The following is a 13,263-nucleotide window of genomic DNA, read 5'->3' on the forward strand; positions in this document are numbered from 1 at the left end:
CAAGCTTGCCCACTTAAGGTTTCCATTGAAAACTTTTCCCTGGTTATTTTCACTCATGGCCCGTGGTTAAGAACCCCAGCTTACCTGTCTGACAAGCAGCCAAGCATGTGGGTACTTTTTTTTAATACTGTTTTCATTGGTTTAGGCACATGGAATTCTTTAAATAGCCACTACTGGTCAATTGTGGCTCTGACCCCTATAAACATCTTCTAGGCCTGGGAAGTGCACCTACAGTCGTATCACCACCAATTTTTTTGAGCGCTTAACTAATTAGCAACTCCTAATTATTCACATGTAGCTCTTTCTTGGCAAACTTTTAAACTCAGGCTCACTTCATGCTATCACTTAGTGGACATCGAAGCAACAAGTTTCTAGAGTTTGCTTGAAAAATGTAAATCTATTAATTTTGGCTTAAGCAAGGTAGAATTAAGAATGTAAATCTGCTGCTAAAACAAATATACACCATGGTTCAAAGTTTAGTAAGAATAACTTATTGACTCTTTAACCACTATTTATGAAGCATCCTCTGGGTCTCAGACCTCGTGATTCAGGCATACTACCATAAATCAGACATGGATTTGGCCCTCTTAAAATATACATTAGGGATGGTCAGAAAAGCACGCAAATAATATACCACAGGATAAAAAATGGCAGTAATGTGAGAGAGTAAACTAAGCATTATGGGCATTTGGAGGAGGAAGGCATTATTTCTGTGACGATCAGGGAGGTGGCGTGTCAGAAGTGGTATTGAAGACAATGCATGGGCATAGAGGCATTCAGGTGTGGAGGCGGCACGAGGAAGGAGTGATTAAATTGGAGCAGAGTCTTTATGAAGTGGGATGGAGGGAAGAGGTGTGGAGAGGCAGGTCGGGCACAGCTGCAAGAATGCCAGTCTTAGGAATTTAGAACTCTTTAAAGGCACTTGGGAGCCGCCAAAAGTTTTTGAGCATGCTGATCATAAGTGGCAGGGCAGCACGCTTAGGTGTGTGCTTGGGGAGATTAATCGGGCAGTAGAATAGAGGATGCTTCCGTAGGGAGAAACTGACAGGAGCATGGAGAGAGCGAGAAAGTGACAGCAGCCATCCCCAGGGGAAAGCTAATGTGGGTCTGATCTAGGTTGGGGTGGGATGAATGGATGTAAGTGAGACTTTACAGTGAAATCAATCCGTCTTCACAGTTTCTTGGAATTGAGAAGCACAGGAGAGGGAGAAATTTTTAAATGGAACTGAGGTTTCAAGCCAGATTAACTGGAAGGCCAAAGAAGGAGGAGTAAGTTTATACAGGAAGGGATGAGCTCAATTTGAAGATACTGAATTTATGGTGCCCAAATTCATTATGTCAGGCAGGAAGATCTCGTGGTTGAAAATGGGGGACAGGCGCTGAGGTTAAGTGGAAGGTTGAGACAAAGGCTTAGAAATCATCCACCTGGGGGTGTCATCCTTGTCAACAGTGAGGACATGCCATGTGGAGCAGACATTGCAAGCTTGGTGAGAATGAGTCATATGTGGCTCATCAGCATGTTTATTTACGTGTTTTTAAAATTTTTTAAAATAAGCCAACATTTTCCAATCAGAAGATTGTACTTCAAGTGTTGATTTTAAAAATTAAAAGATCAAAAGATGTGGCTAACCGTGAACTCATATTGCCATGTGACAACAACAGCTGGAGCTGAACAGGGGCTGTCCCCTTGAGATCATGGGTGAATTGTCTAATTTACCACAGTCTCCACTACTCCCCGTCATCTCCTAACACTTAATATTTCGACAAAAAGTGGATTAATGATTGCCTAGGGCTGCAGGGCAGGAAAGAGGGGCTGGAGGCTTATGGCTAAGGGATATGGAGTTTCTTGGGGGGTGATGAAATGTTCCAGAGTTGATTGTAGTGATGGTTGATCAACTCTCAATACAGTAAAAACCATTGAACTGTACACTTTAAATGGCTGGATTGTACAACATGTGAATTATCTCGACAAAGCTGTTTGGTAAAAATGCAAGAAAAAGGAACATCAGTGGCCACTGCCCTTGCAGTGTTGGTTTTCTTAAAGCAGAAAATACTTTTCTGTTATATGTCTCTATCAAAAAGGGGGAAATGAAAGACAGACTGAGAGGGTCATGTATTTCAAGAAAAATGGAAGAGAGTACATCTGTTTGGGGTAGTGAAGACTTTCTACGTGTTAAGATGCAGACACCTGGCCTCTTTATTAATGTACATTACCTTCCCAGCCACTGAAGGCAGGTGGGTGTTAGGGAAAAAACTGGCCATGGCCAGCTCCTTGAGGTCCACCCACAACTAAGGGGAGAGGGAGAAGAAAAGCGGAGAAGGAAAAGGAATACTCAACATGGTTGATACAAGGAGAAGCAGAAGAAGCCAGTACATTGGATGCCGGAAGAGGGGGAAGCTTTATCAGGTCAAGGAGGATGGGGACAGAGAAGTCAGGAGGTTACGGGACCATCCATTGAGAGAAATGGGGCCAGAGAGAGATGCAGATGCAGATGACAAAGCATTCAGAACACCTAGTTCAGAAGTTAGTATTTTATCCTCAGGCACAAGGACTGTGGAAGGATTTTAGGGGAGCAGTGTGATCAGATCAGCACAGTCTAGATGATATGTTTTCAAATTAATTCGTGTGTGTTTTGAATTGTGTGCATGATGAGCCAAGGTCACCCTAAATTTTATTCTTTCCTTCGCTAAATTCTCCCTCACTCTGAAATCCCCAGGCTTGTTGAGGCCCTGGATGTTGATGCCATCCAGTTCGTTCCCACACCTGCCTGAACCAGAGAAAACATATGGTTGTTTTTCGCTATCCCATGGGTTCTCACCGTCGGCGCTATTTTGTCTGGGGCTGGATAATTCTTTGTTGTGTGGACTGGCCTGTGCATCATAGGATGTTTAGCAGCATTCCTGGCCTCTACCCTCTAGATGCCATAGCACTCCCACCTAGACATGACCCACAGAATCACCTCCAGCCTAGAACCACTGAACTCCATTCATCTGTTGCTCTATTTGATCCCAGGAGCTTAAGACCATGCAGAGTTGGGAGGCCACCCTGAAAGATGCTGACCCAGAAAAGAAGAATTCCTATTCCACACAGAGGGGTGAATATCAGATGATGCCCTGAGCAGGCAACAAATGAGAAACTCAAGGCCTCATTTTGTTTTAGCTGATTCAGTGGACTTCAGCCTTTTGGTACTTGGTCTCCTCATTGGAAAGAGATGGCATCTTGAGGATACAAGGCAAACTACAAATCCCACTATGCCCCCTTAGGCTAAGACTCATCTCATGGCCCAGGGCCAAAGTGAGCACAGGAGTTTGGAGGAGACCTCAGGATGTGCTACATATGATAGTGGGGGCTGGCTTCTAAGTGGTGGGACTTGCGAGCCTGCCTCTAAGGCAGAAGAACAGGAGGAGTGCAGGAATGGGTTCCTCCTGGTGATGTCAAGAGACATCAGTGAAGCTCTGGAGATGTCAGAGAGCAGCTGAAGTACAACTTGGTGTAGACTAGAAACTCAGATAATGTTTACTTCAGATCCTCCCCCTTATAGGAAAGTCTTAGAAAGTAAAAGAATGTTTCTCTTGGGATAAGAATGTCTAATACAGATTAGATATGAAATGGTGAGATCTTCCAGATTCCTCTTCTGGGTGCGTGTACGTTCCGCGGTTGGAAAGGCATAGGAATTTTATATACATATGCCACCATTTCCATATTGATAAGGAAAATTGAATTAAGACTCTTATCAAGCTGAAAAAGTCTTAACAACTCTATTAAACTAAGACTATTTCATAACTGGCTCTTATTCTATGTAGTAGGGTTATGCTTTTCTGCCATGGATGTTGAGTGGCTTGATTTATTATTCGCAATGGCTCCAAGCTTCCTTGCAATGCAACCTCTTATTGATATATAACTCTGTTATCTCTGAGCCCAGTGGTGGTTACTTTCATTGAGGCTGAAGGAAACCCATGCTGGCTTTTCTTTTTAGTCTCATATTCCTTAACCCCTCTCTTCCTTCTCTCCTTCATCAACTTTTGTGGTAACAACCTGGGCTCCCGCGTACTCTCCGAGCAATGAGCAATGACTGGACTTTTGTTTATGTGAAACACTGTGACAAGATAGGGTGTCCATAATCATGGTTTTGCCCTGTTTCGTTTCAGGCACTTCTGGATCCAGCTGTGTGACAGCTGCACTAGGAAACACCTGGAGTCACAGTGTGAACACCCGGCTGATTCTCCAGTACCTTGATTCAGGGAGAAGACAGGTGAGTGCTTTGACAATGTTCTCTGACTGTCAAGGTCAGCGAACAAGATGTACCAGCAATCTGAGTGTTCATCTTCTGAAAGCATTGGCCACACTGTCTGTCCTGGGCCAACACTGTCAGAGGGTGGGTAAGGAAACCAGCCTCCCTGCCTACCTCAATAGCAGTTCTAATAAAGTGGGGAGACAAGTCACCCACAGGGAAAAAAATACAAAAACAGAGAGTTAGCTTGCCCCCCGATGTTTGCCAATAGCTTGTAAGTGACCAAGGTCCACACCCCTAGGGATCTCAAAGGGTGAATGAATTATCATTTCTCTTAGCTGGTATTTGTTGAGGGCTAGATAATTTGTGTACGAATTAAATAATGATGGTGCCTTCTCTTGAGGTTAGTATGTTTTGAAATAATTAGGCCACACAGACCCTGCTAAGTGGATAAACTCTTCCCAGATCCTGGGTACTTTTGCATTAACTTATAAACCAGTAGATTAAAGTACTGAATGATGCCAGAGATTATCAAAAGGATAATGACTCTTAGAGCTGTCTCTTTATGTTGTCTATCCTAGACTCAAGTGAGAATTCCCCCTTCCATCCGGAAAGGTTACTTTCTACATCTTTCTTGATCTCCCCTCCCACTCCAAAGAAAGGAACACCACAGTCTGACCCCTTTGGTAAAATGTTTCATAATTAGGAAGTTTATTTTTCCTGATGTCTAACCTCAACTTTATCCTGCTGTGTGGACCAGGTTCCATCACGACCTCTCCTGCAAGTGGGAGGAAGAAGAAGACAGGGTAGTTATTCTGATTTGTTAGATGGGGCAGAATTCAGAACCCAGACTTGCCCATCTTGCTAAATATATAACAAATCCAAGTTATTAATTAAAGAGGCATGAAATATCATGCTGGTGGTCCTTTCTGGGGAACGTGGTAGGAAGGGAGTTGTTAACATTTACCTGCATTAGGTAAACTGGCTCTTTTTCAAGGAATCAGGAATCATCAAAAACTTTGCTTGTTGCAGACATAACTTTCTGAGTGCCCTTGGTTACAGACGAGAGGATTCTTCTTAGTTTGCTTGGGACTGTGTAAATAACATTCCAGCTTGATGATTGAGTCAGCCATGTTCTGAGAAGATAGAGCTGCTTGTTTTCACTTAGGGGAACATTCTTGAGTTTTCAGGCCCTGGCGTGCTCATTACCTCAGTGATACCTTTTCCCTGATGATCTAAGTGTCCTGGGTTCTAAATCCATCACTTCTCTTTCAGTGGAACACATTCAAAAATGTTCCTGTAGAACCTAATGACCTTTGGTTTGTACCTTAAGTTATAAAGCATGTAAAATAAATCCTGTTTGCAGCTATCAGGGGTATCATTAAGGATTGTCAAGCACTACTACCTAAACTCTAATTTGAGGAAGCAAAATTCCTTGTGAATTCATTCATTTTCATAGATCCTTAACCCTACGCCTTGAAAACTTGTAGTTTATCTCTGTTTTTGATTTTAGACGGTCCACACTGATTTGATGATTCAGTTTATTATCTATGTACCATGGATTCCAGGTTCCCAGATCCTAGTTCTCCTAATTCTAGTGAGCATTTATTAGTAAATAAAGAAGTTAGCATTTATTAGTAAATAAAAAGAGCCACATTTTTCTTTTCCTTTTGCTTTAGTAAATTAACCGGTCATTTCCATTTTGTCAGTGTCAACAAGAAGTAGCTGGTAGGACACAAGCTATTATTTTGTGTACCTTTGGTGACTGGAGGATTTTGGTGGTTCTTGGTTCTTGGCTCATAAGGTCGAATGCAGACCACTAGACACAAGAAGAACAGGGAGCAAAGCATGGATAGATCCGTGGCAGTCTATCAACTCATATCCTATTGGCTGGGTCAGCAGTGTTATCTTAATCTACAAAGGACAACTTGTTGCTATCATTACTAATCAATCAAGAGCAGAGTTAAATGTCTTTGAATCATGTTTTCAAACAATAATTAGAAATTAAAGTAAAACATGACCAGTGTTAAAATGGCCACCCCAGGCAAAAGAACATACATTTAATTAATCTATAGAAATGGACATGCCTTTTGGGACCAGTTGTTAAATTCGTGGCTCAACAACTAGGATAAATGTTGATATATAACAGTCCCCAACCTTTTTGGCACCAGGGACCAGTTTCTTGGAACACAGTCTTTCCACGGACTGGGGGTGAGGTGGAGGACGCATCGGGTAGTAATGCACGCGATGGGGAGCAATGGGGAGCGGCAGACGAAGCTTTGCTCGCTTGCCCGCCACTCACCTCCTGCTGTGCAGCCCGGTTCCTAACAGGCTGCGGACCAGTACCAGTCCGCGTCCCAGGGGTTTGGGACCCCTGATATAGAAAACACATCTCTAGCTGATGACCTTATCTCGACTTAGCAGAGGGTGTACCTAATGATTCAGTGAGCCCTTCCTGTGGTCTTACTTCATGATCAAGTAGAGAAGCCATATGAAGATAAATCTTTTCTGGGATATGTGCAGTGAACAAGACTTTAAAGCTACCCTTTAAGGGAATTTCACCAAATATTTCCTTTTAACACAATTTAGTAGGAGAGTTTGCCTAGATCATTCTAGGGTGGGCAGACCCATGGAACACCAGCCACTTGGGGAAGATACCAGGATAGCTTTTCTTTTTTCATGCACAGGCATAGGCCACTACACCAAAAGATCAAGGTTATGGAATAAGGATTATGTTTTATCCCCTTTCTATGACACTGAGCCCTACAACAGGGTTTTTGCATGTGAGGCTTAGTCTGAGACCACAGGGCTGGAAGGGGGTCAGGTCAAGCTGAGCAGATCTTCGAGCCGATTAACCCGAGAGCTGAATTGTATAGTCCAAGGTAAGGAGTCCTCCCTGGGTGATTATTTTCTTTACACCCTGGAAACTTTGTAAAATTATATAACCAAGAAAGAAATCTCCTTATCAGGGCACTAGCCAAGTTAATTCTCTTGTTTATTCTGCTTCGGGGTTGCAAAAAAACCCTCTTAAGAAGCTGGGAAACATTTTCTTTTGGACTAATTTAGCTTTTTTTCCATTTGACTTTTATTTACTCTTTCCCTCCTCTGCTTCAATCCTACCCCACCCTTTCTGCAACATTTTTATTCTTACCAAAGACCTATCCTTAGAGTAGAATTGAAATGGCCTCTACTAGGTGTTCTGGGTTGTTTTGTTTTGTTTTCAGTGTTTTGGTTTTGGTTTTGTTTTTAATGATCAAAAGTATGTTTTGGTCCACCACGTGCATGGTGTGGGGGTGCCCAGAAGTAGAAGGCACAGTTCCTGCCTTCAGGGTCCTTCTGGTCTGGTACGGGAGATGAACCAAAATGCAGTGTGTGAGTTAAAGGACAAACTCATACTGAGATTCTGTCACAGGCAGCATTTGATCTAATAAGTGTTTAAAACAGTAACTGCGTTGAAGCCAGAGGAAGGTAAACTCATCAGAGGCACATTCATCTTTTCAGGAGAAGGTGGGACTTGAGTATCACTTATTTATTATTTTTTTTTTAATAATTTTTTTTTGGCTGCGTTGAGTCTTTGTTGCTGTGCACGGGTTTTCTCTAGTTGCGACGAGCGGGGGCTACTCTTTGTTGCACCGTGCGGGCTTCTCATTGCCATGGCTTCTCTTGTTGCGGAGCACGGGCTCTAGGCATGTAGGCTTCAGTTGTTGTGGCTCGTGGGCTCTAGAGCGCAGGCTCAGTAGTTGTGGCTCGTGGGCTGAGTTGCTCTGCAGCATGTGGGATCTTCCCGGACCAGGGCTTGAACCCGTGTCCCCTGCATTGGCAGGCGGGTTCTTAAGCACTGCGCCACCAGGGAAGCCCCGAGTATCACTTTAAATCATAGTTTCTCAAGCCTAGCTGCACTTCCCACAGGGGCATTTACAAAATACCAACACCAGGGCCGCACCCCAGCCAAGTAAATCCAAATCTCTGCTGGTGGGGCCAGGCGTCAGTGTTCATTTTATTTATAAAGCTCCCCTCAGTGATTCTACTGTGCAGCCAAGGTTGAAAACCTCTTGCCTTAAATAGATCAAACTAGGTGAGTGAGAAAGGACAGGGAAGATGTGGGGGTGAGGGTGAACGGCAGAAGAAGAGAAACAGGAGGGCAGGTCGCATGTTCAGAGGACACAGGCTGGGGTTTGCCTCCTAAGAAGAGCAGAGGGTTTGTGTATGCATTCATTTGACAAACCTTTATTTAATCAGCTCTTCTCTGCCATTTACTATGTAAGATGCTAGAGATTCAAAGTATAAGTTGATGTCCTGTAGTTGTTCACTGTGTACCTGGGGAAATAGACAAACATGTGAAGAGTACATGCATCAAGCGTACCAGTGAGCGTAGAGGAGGGGATGGGCGCTACAGCAAAGGAAGGTTCTGTGGGGATGAATGAGGCAGCAGCACGCAGAGTGGATTGGCTGAGGACTCCCTTGGGTGGCTCTTACAGTAACCAGGTGCCTTGTAACGAGGGACTGGAAAAGTTAGAATGAGGGTGGTTATACTTGAAAGAATGATGAAAAAAACTTGATGAAATATTCATACTATTTCTCATCAGATCCTCATGAAGTCTGTTTGTACAAACCACATATGGGATTATATAAATTTTTAAGTGCCCTGGAAAGAGTAAAGAAGTAAATTAATCCCAACTAAGCTTCACACCCCCTTGATGAAATAAATATTATGACTCTCTTATTTCAACAAATTGGAAAGAGGTGACTTTTTCATATAGGAGGTTTATTTAAATAGACTTTATAATAATATTTTCATCTTCTACTTAGAAGGTACCCTGAAATTACAGAACACTGGAGGGAAGAGCCTAAAGTACCCAGTAAATTGTTGACAAGACCAATGCTGTTACTCAAACTCTTGATTCTTACTTGAATTCTCAGGCTTTTCTCGAAGTCCCAGGTTGTTTTGCATCTTAGAAGTATATAGCGTTTCCTTTCTGGTGATGTAATTCTGTGCTCAGTGTCCATTTTGTGTATTAAAAGACTCAAATACCGTCACTGTGACTATTGTGATGGTGTTTGAGTCTGTAATACTGCAGCCCTAATCAGCCCCTCTTCCTTCAGTCTTGCCCACTGTTGAATGCAGTACCTGTCTCTAGTCTTGCACTTGTGAAACCTGAATTGTGAGCCCCTTGAAGGCTGTGACTGAATCTTAGCTGTGTACCCTCAGAGGCAAGGCAAATGCTTGACACTTACACATCCAATGCATGTCTTTTGAAAACGAAAAAGAAAGCAGAAACGAACTCCTTGCAGCCATACGTGAACCCAGTCTTGAGGAAGAAGGGCATACTGCTTATTTAGAATCACATTTCCCCATAGGATTTGAGTTTTGCAGTGTCAGAGTTCCTTTAAAGTATTAGTAAGTGTCATTTTAAAAGGTTAGCATCAAACCTTGTAATTCAAGCAGATACTTCTATAGAAATACTATAAGAATATTGAATATAGGAATATCTTTCGGCAGAACCAGCCTGCTGGGAGCTGTGGGAGGGTAGGAACCAGGCTTCCCTTGAAATCCTAGTTGGAATTCCTTTGTGTAAGCAAGCCAGAGGCCTAAACACAGACCCAGGCAGAGCGAGGGGGGGGGGGGGGTTCTGCAGCTGCTTTCAGGGAACAGAGCCTGGGGACTTTGGCCGAGGGGAAGGATAAGAAATCTTTGCTGCTATCTTCCACAGGTCTTAAGTTCTCCTCTCTGTGGTTGAAAGGCTTAATGAAGGACTGAATAACTAAAGAAAAGATGATAAATCTTTTCTCCCAGATAAGCTGAAGGGCAGATTTGGGACAGGAATGTCAAACATATATCCATATTCACCGAAACAAAAACAGACCTTGGAGATGATGTTTTTACCTGATGTAAGCCATAGTTTTACGCACCCCTCTACCTTTGTAAAATGGTTCCAGGGCATTCATCATGTTTGTTCCCTTGTTTTCTGCCTCAGCTCATCTGCTTGTCTTAGGCAAAGAGACTTTTTTTTTCATGGTGACTTGATCCAGCCAGAGGAGAAGTTTGGCTGTGCTGCCAGGGTGGGAGAAATTTCTTTTTAAGCATAAATATCTGCAGAAATAGCAAAGGGAACAGAGAATCCCAGCCAAGTACATTGCCTTGGGTATATATGTTCCCTCCCTTTTCGGAGCTGCTCAAGTGTGAAATCTAACCTGCTGCCTACACTCTTCTGTCAGAAGTGCTCTAACAGGTATTGAGAGACTGGGAGAATGTATAAAAGGGGAGCCCAAAAGGGGGACTTTTAAAGGGATTCTTTTTTCAGGTCACCAGGTAAGTGTATTAAAATCTAAGGAAATTCCAGCTGAAAGTATGCAGTAACAGCAAATGAATACAGTGAACTAAGACTCACAGAGCAGAAAGACAGGCTCTGACGCAGAAAGGGTAGCTCACATACCTAAGTGCACACTTCCTGTTTCTATCTCCACGTTCGAAATAAAAATATCAATATCTTTCCCACCACTTACAAAAAAAAAAAAAAAACCCCAAACTCCATGGGGCTCCCTTTGAAAAAAGTCAGTGTGCTCCAAAAATCACTACTTCTGAATGGGGTCAAGTAGAGAAAACTTTCCCTTGAAGAGGTTCCATTGGAAATTGACAGTTAAAAATGCACGGGTACATCTGCCCCCATGCTTCTGATGGGGGTGCCCCTTTCAGATGTTTTGGCTGTGATAGACCACATACCTCTACTGAGAGAGAGAGAGCCCATGTTCCTAGGAGATTTTGAGCCACGTGAGGTGAATAAAAAATAAAAATCAAACCAAAGCAAGGGTTGGGGAACCACCATAGAGTTTTAAATGTCTTTTTTTTTTTTTAATGAATTAGAGTTGCAAAATTAATTGTTACCACCATTTCAAAAAGGAAAAGGTAATTTAACATCAAAAAGTAGAAAGGATGTGTCTGTGAATAAAGAATACTGCTGTAAATTGAATATATTTGTTTTTATGGAAGACTTAGTACATGTCGTCATTTCTCTCTTTGAGGATCACAGTCTCTGACCGCCAGGGGCTGGATGAGTGGTCCAGTCACTGAGTGTTTAGGTGACTTCCCCTGTGATGAGCCACTCATTTCACAGGTATTTTGTCACCTCCATCATTCTCCTCCAGCTCTGACTAGTTTTATTTTTACACACTGTCTGGTACCAAATCTCCTTATTCAGTGACCCTCTCAGTTCTAACTTGCTAAGTAAACCAGGGCAAATAGGTGAATGAGAGATTTCTAGAGAAATCTCAGCTGTTGTAGTAAGTAGAAGAGACGCAGGGCTTTGGAGCCAAACTGAAGACCTCGTTGTCAGGCTAGGGACAAACGAAACATAGGAACAACATAGGAAACAGCTACAAGATCTCTTGGACAAGGCAGTGACCTGGAAATCAAGGATGCTGACATTTATTTGGCTCATTTGAAAATGAAGGTTGGACAGGATATTGTATTTTAGCCTTGGTTGGTTAGCTAAGAGTGAGAAGGAAACGAGACAACATCTTTGGTTAGGAAAAGCAAAGGGGAGAGAAAGATTCAATATCTACATAAACTACAAACTGATTTACAAATGAACCAGCACTTTCACTAGAACGAAAGCATTTAGAATATGACAGTGTCCCACCTGAGATGCCCTCTAGGGATCATCTTAGCCAGTGATTGTCAACTACAGTGACATTAAGAATCCCAGGTGTTTGTTAACAATGAAGATTCCCAGGCCCCGCCCCCAGTGACCACTCAGGTAGGGTAAGCACTTCCAGTGGTTCTCACAGGGGTGGTCCTCAGACCCACACTCTTTTCTGGTCCCTTCACAGAGGGGTGAGCAATTAGGGGTGACTTATTCAGGGTCACACAACTACTACGCAGTAGAAATGGAACTGGAATTAAATTCTCCCAACTTCTAATCTGTTGCTATTTTCACTTTGCTGACTTTTAGTAGGAAAACTCTGGGCAAAAAAGTCCCCAACCCAGTCAAATTACTAGGTTTGCAGGCAATGTGATATTTATATTCCCTCTGACTTTCAGTGGTTCATAAAAAGGTTCTACAGAACTCTGCAGAAAAATATTTTTGAAAGGCACCATCCCACCCCACATTGCAATGAATTACCAGATAAAAGTCAGCATTTTAAATTCTTGGGCCCAGACATGTGAATAAGTGACTTTTTCCAAGTTGTACTTCACCATGAGCATGGACTTCCCAGTGGAATGACTTACAGACAGTCCTGCAAACAAGTCTGGCTTCTCTGCCACTCTCCTGCAACTGTCATTTGTGCTCAGGGAGGGTCACCCTTAGAATCTTAAGCTTCCTGTTGCCTATCTTTGTAGGCTAAAGGTGTGCAATGGTTTGAGAGAACTGGAGTTCTCTGGTCTTTCGTGTGTCTGGTCTTCTTAGCATGGGAGAAGCTTTGTAGTTATATTTTTTAGTCTTTGCATCTTTAGTTTGAAAAGTCAGAGTGGGACAGAGAGAGGAAAGGAGGCAGGAGGTAGCCCCTGGGGGGACCCATTTTCTACCATCTTGGAGTCCCACTGTTTGGTATTGAAGAGCATCCTTTCTCCATTCTAGTGCTCCCGACAACACTAATTTAAAGCCTCTTTAATTTCCAGGAACGGAAGGGGGTTATTAGCCTTTACTGAGTACCTACCTTTGTGGGTGTCATATTTGATAACTCCACGTGCATTTTTCCATTAACCCCCGCGACAGCCCTTTAGCATAGATCTCATCATCTACCTTTTTATCAACAGAAAAACTGGGCTAAGAGGGTAAATAATGTGTATCCGGTAGTAGTATTGAGATTTGAAACCAAATTTGTGTAACTCCGGAGCTTAAGTGTTTTTGTTTTTGTTTTTGGCTATACCATGTTCTCTGAGATGTAGGGATTTATTTTTAATTTAGGAATAAAGTGAGATGCTAGAAAACGAAGCCTTGACTTAGTGATGATTCTCTTGGCTTACAACGAATAGTCCTTATTATCTTTCTCTCTGATTTTTCCGTGAGGATGGCTGGATCTCGAATGTCAT

General features: G+C 42.7%; 1 protein-coding gene across 4 annotated transcripts in view; it reads left to right on the plus strand.

Moving 5' to 3' along the window:
• The window catches only part of RAD51B (RAD51 paralog B), a 752,909-nt gene that overhangs the window by 570,679 nt on the left and 168,967 nt on the right, over positions 1-13,263 (plus strand). For all 4 annotated transcript variants that reach the window (XM_057544527.1, XM_057544526.1, XM_057544525.1 and 1 more), the window contains exon 9: positions 4,150-4,253. In XM_057544527.1, coding sequence (XP_057400510.1) covers positions 4,150-4,253 — 104 coding nt within the window. The remainder of the gene's footprint in view (positions 1-4,149; positions 4,254-13,263) is intronic.

This window comes from Balaenoptera acutorostrata, chromosome 3 (genome assembly GCF_949987535.1).
Source record: "Balaenoptera acutorostrata chromosome 3, mBalAcu1.1, whole genome shotgun sequence".
Classification (NCBI taxonomy): domain Eukaryota; kingdom Metazoa; phylum Chordata; class Mammalia; order Artiodactyla; family Balaenopteridae; genus Balaenoptera; species Balaenoptera acutorostrata.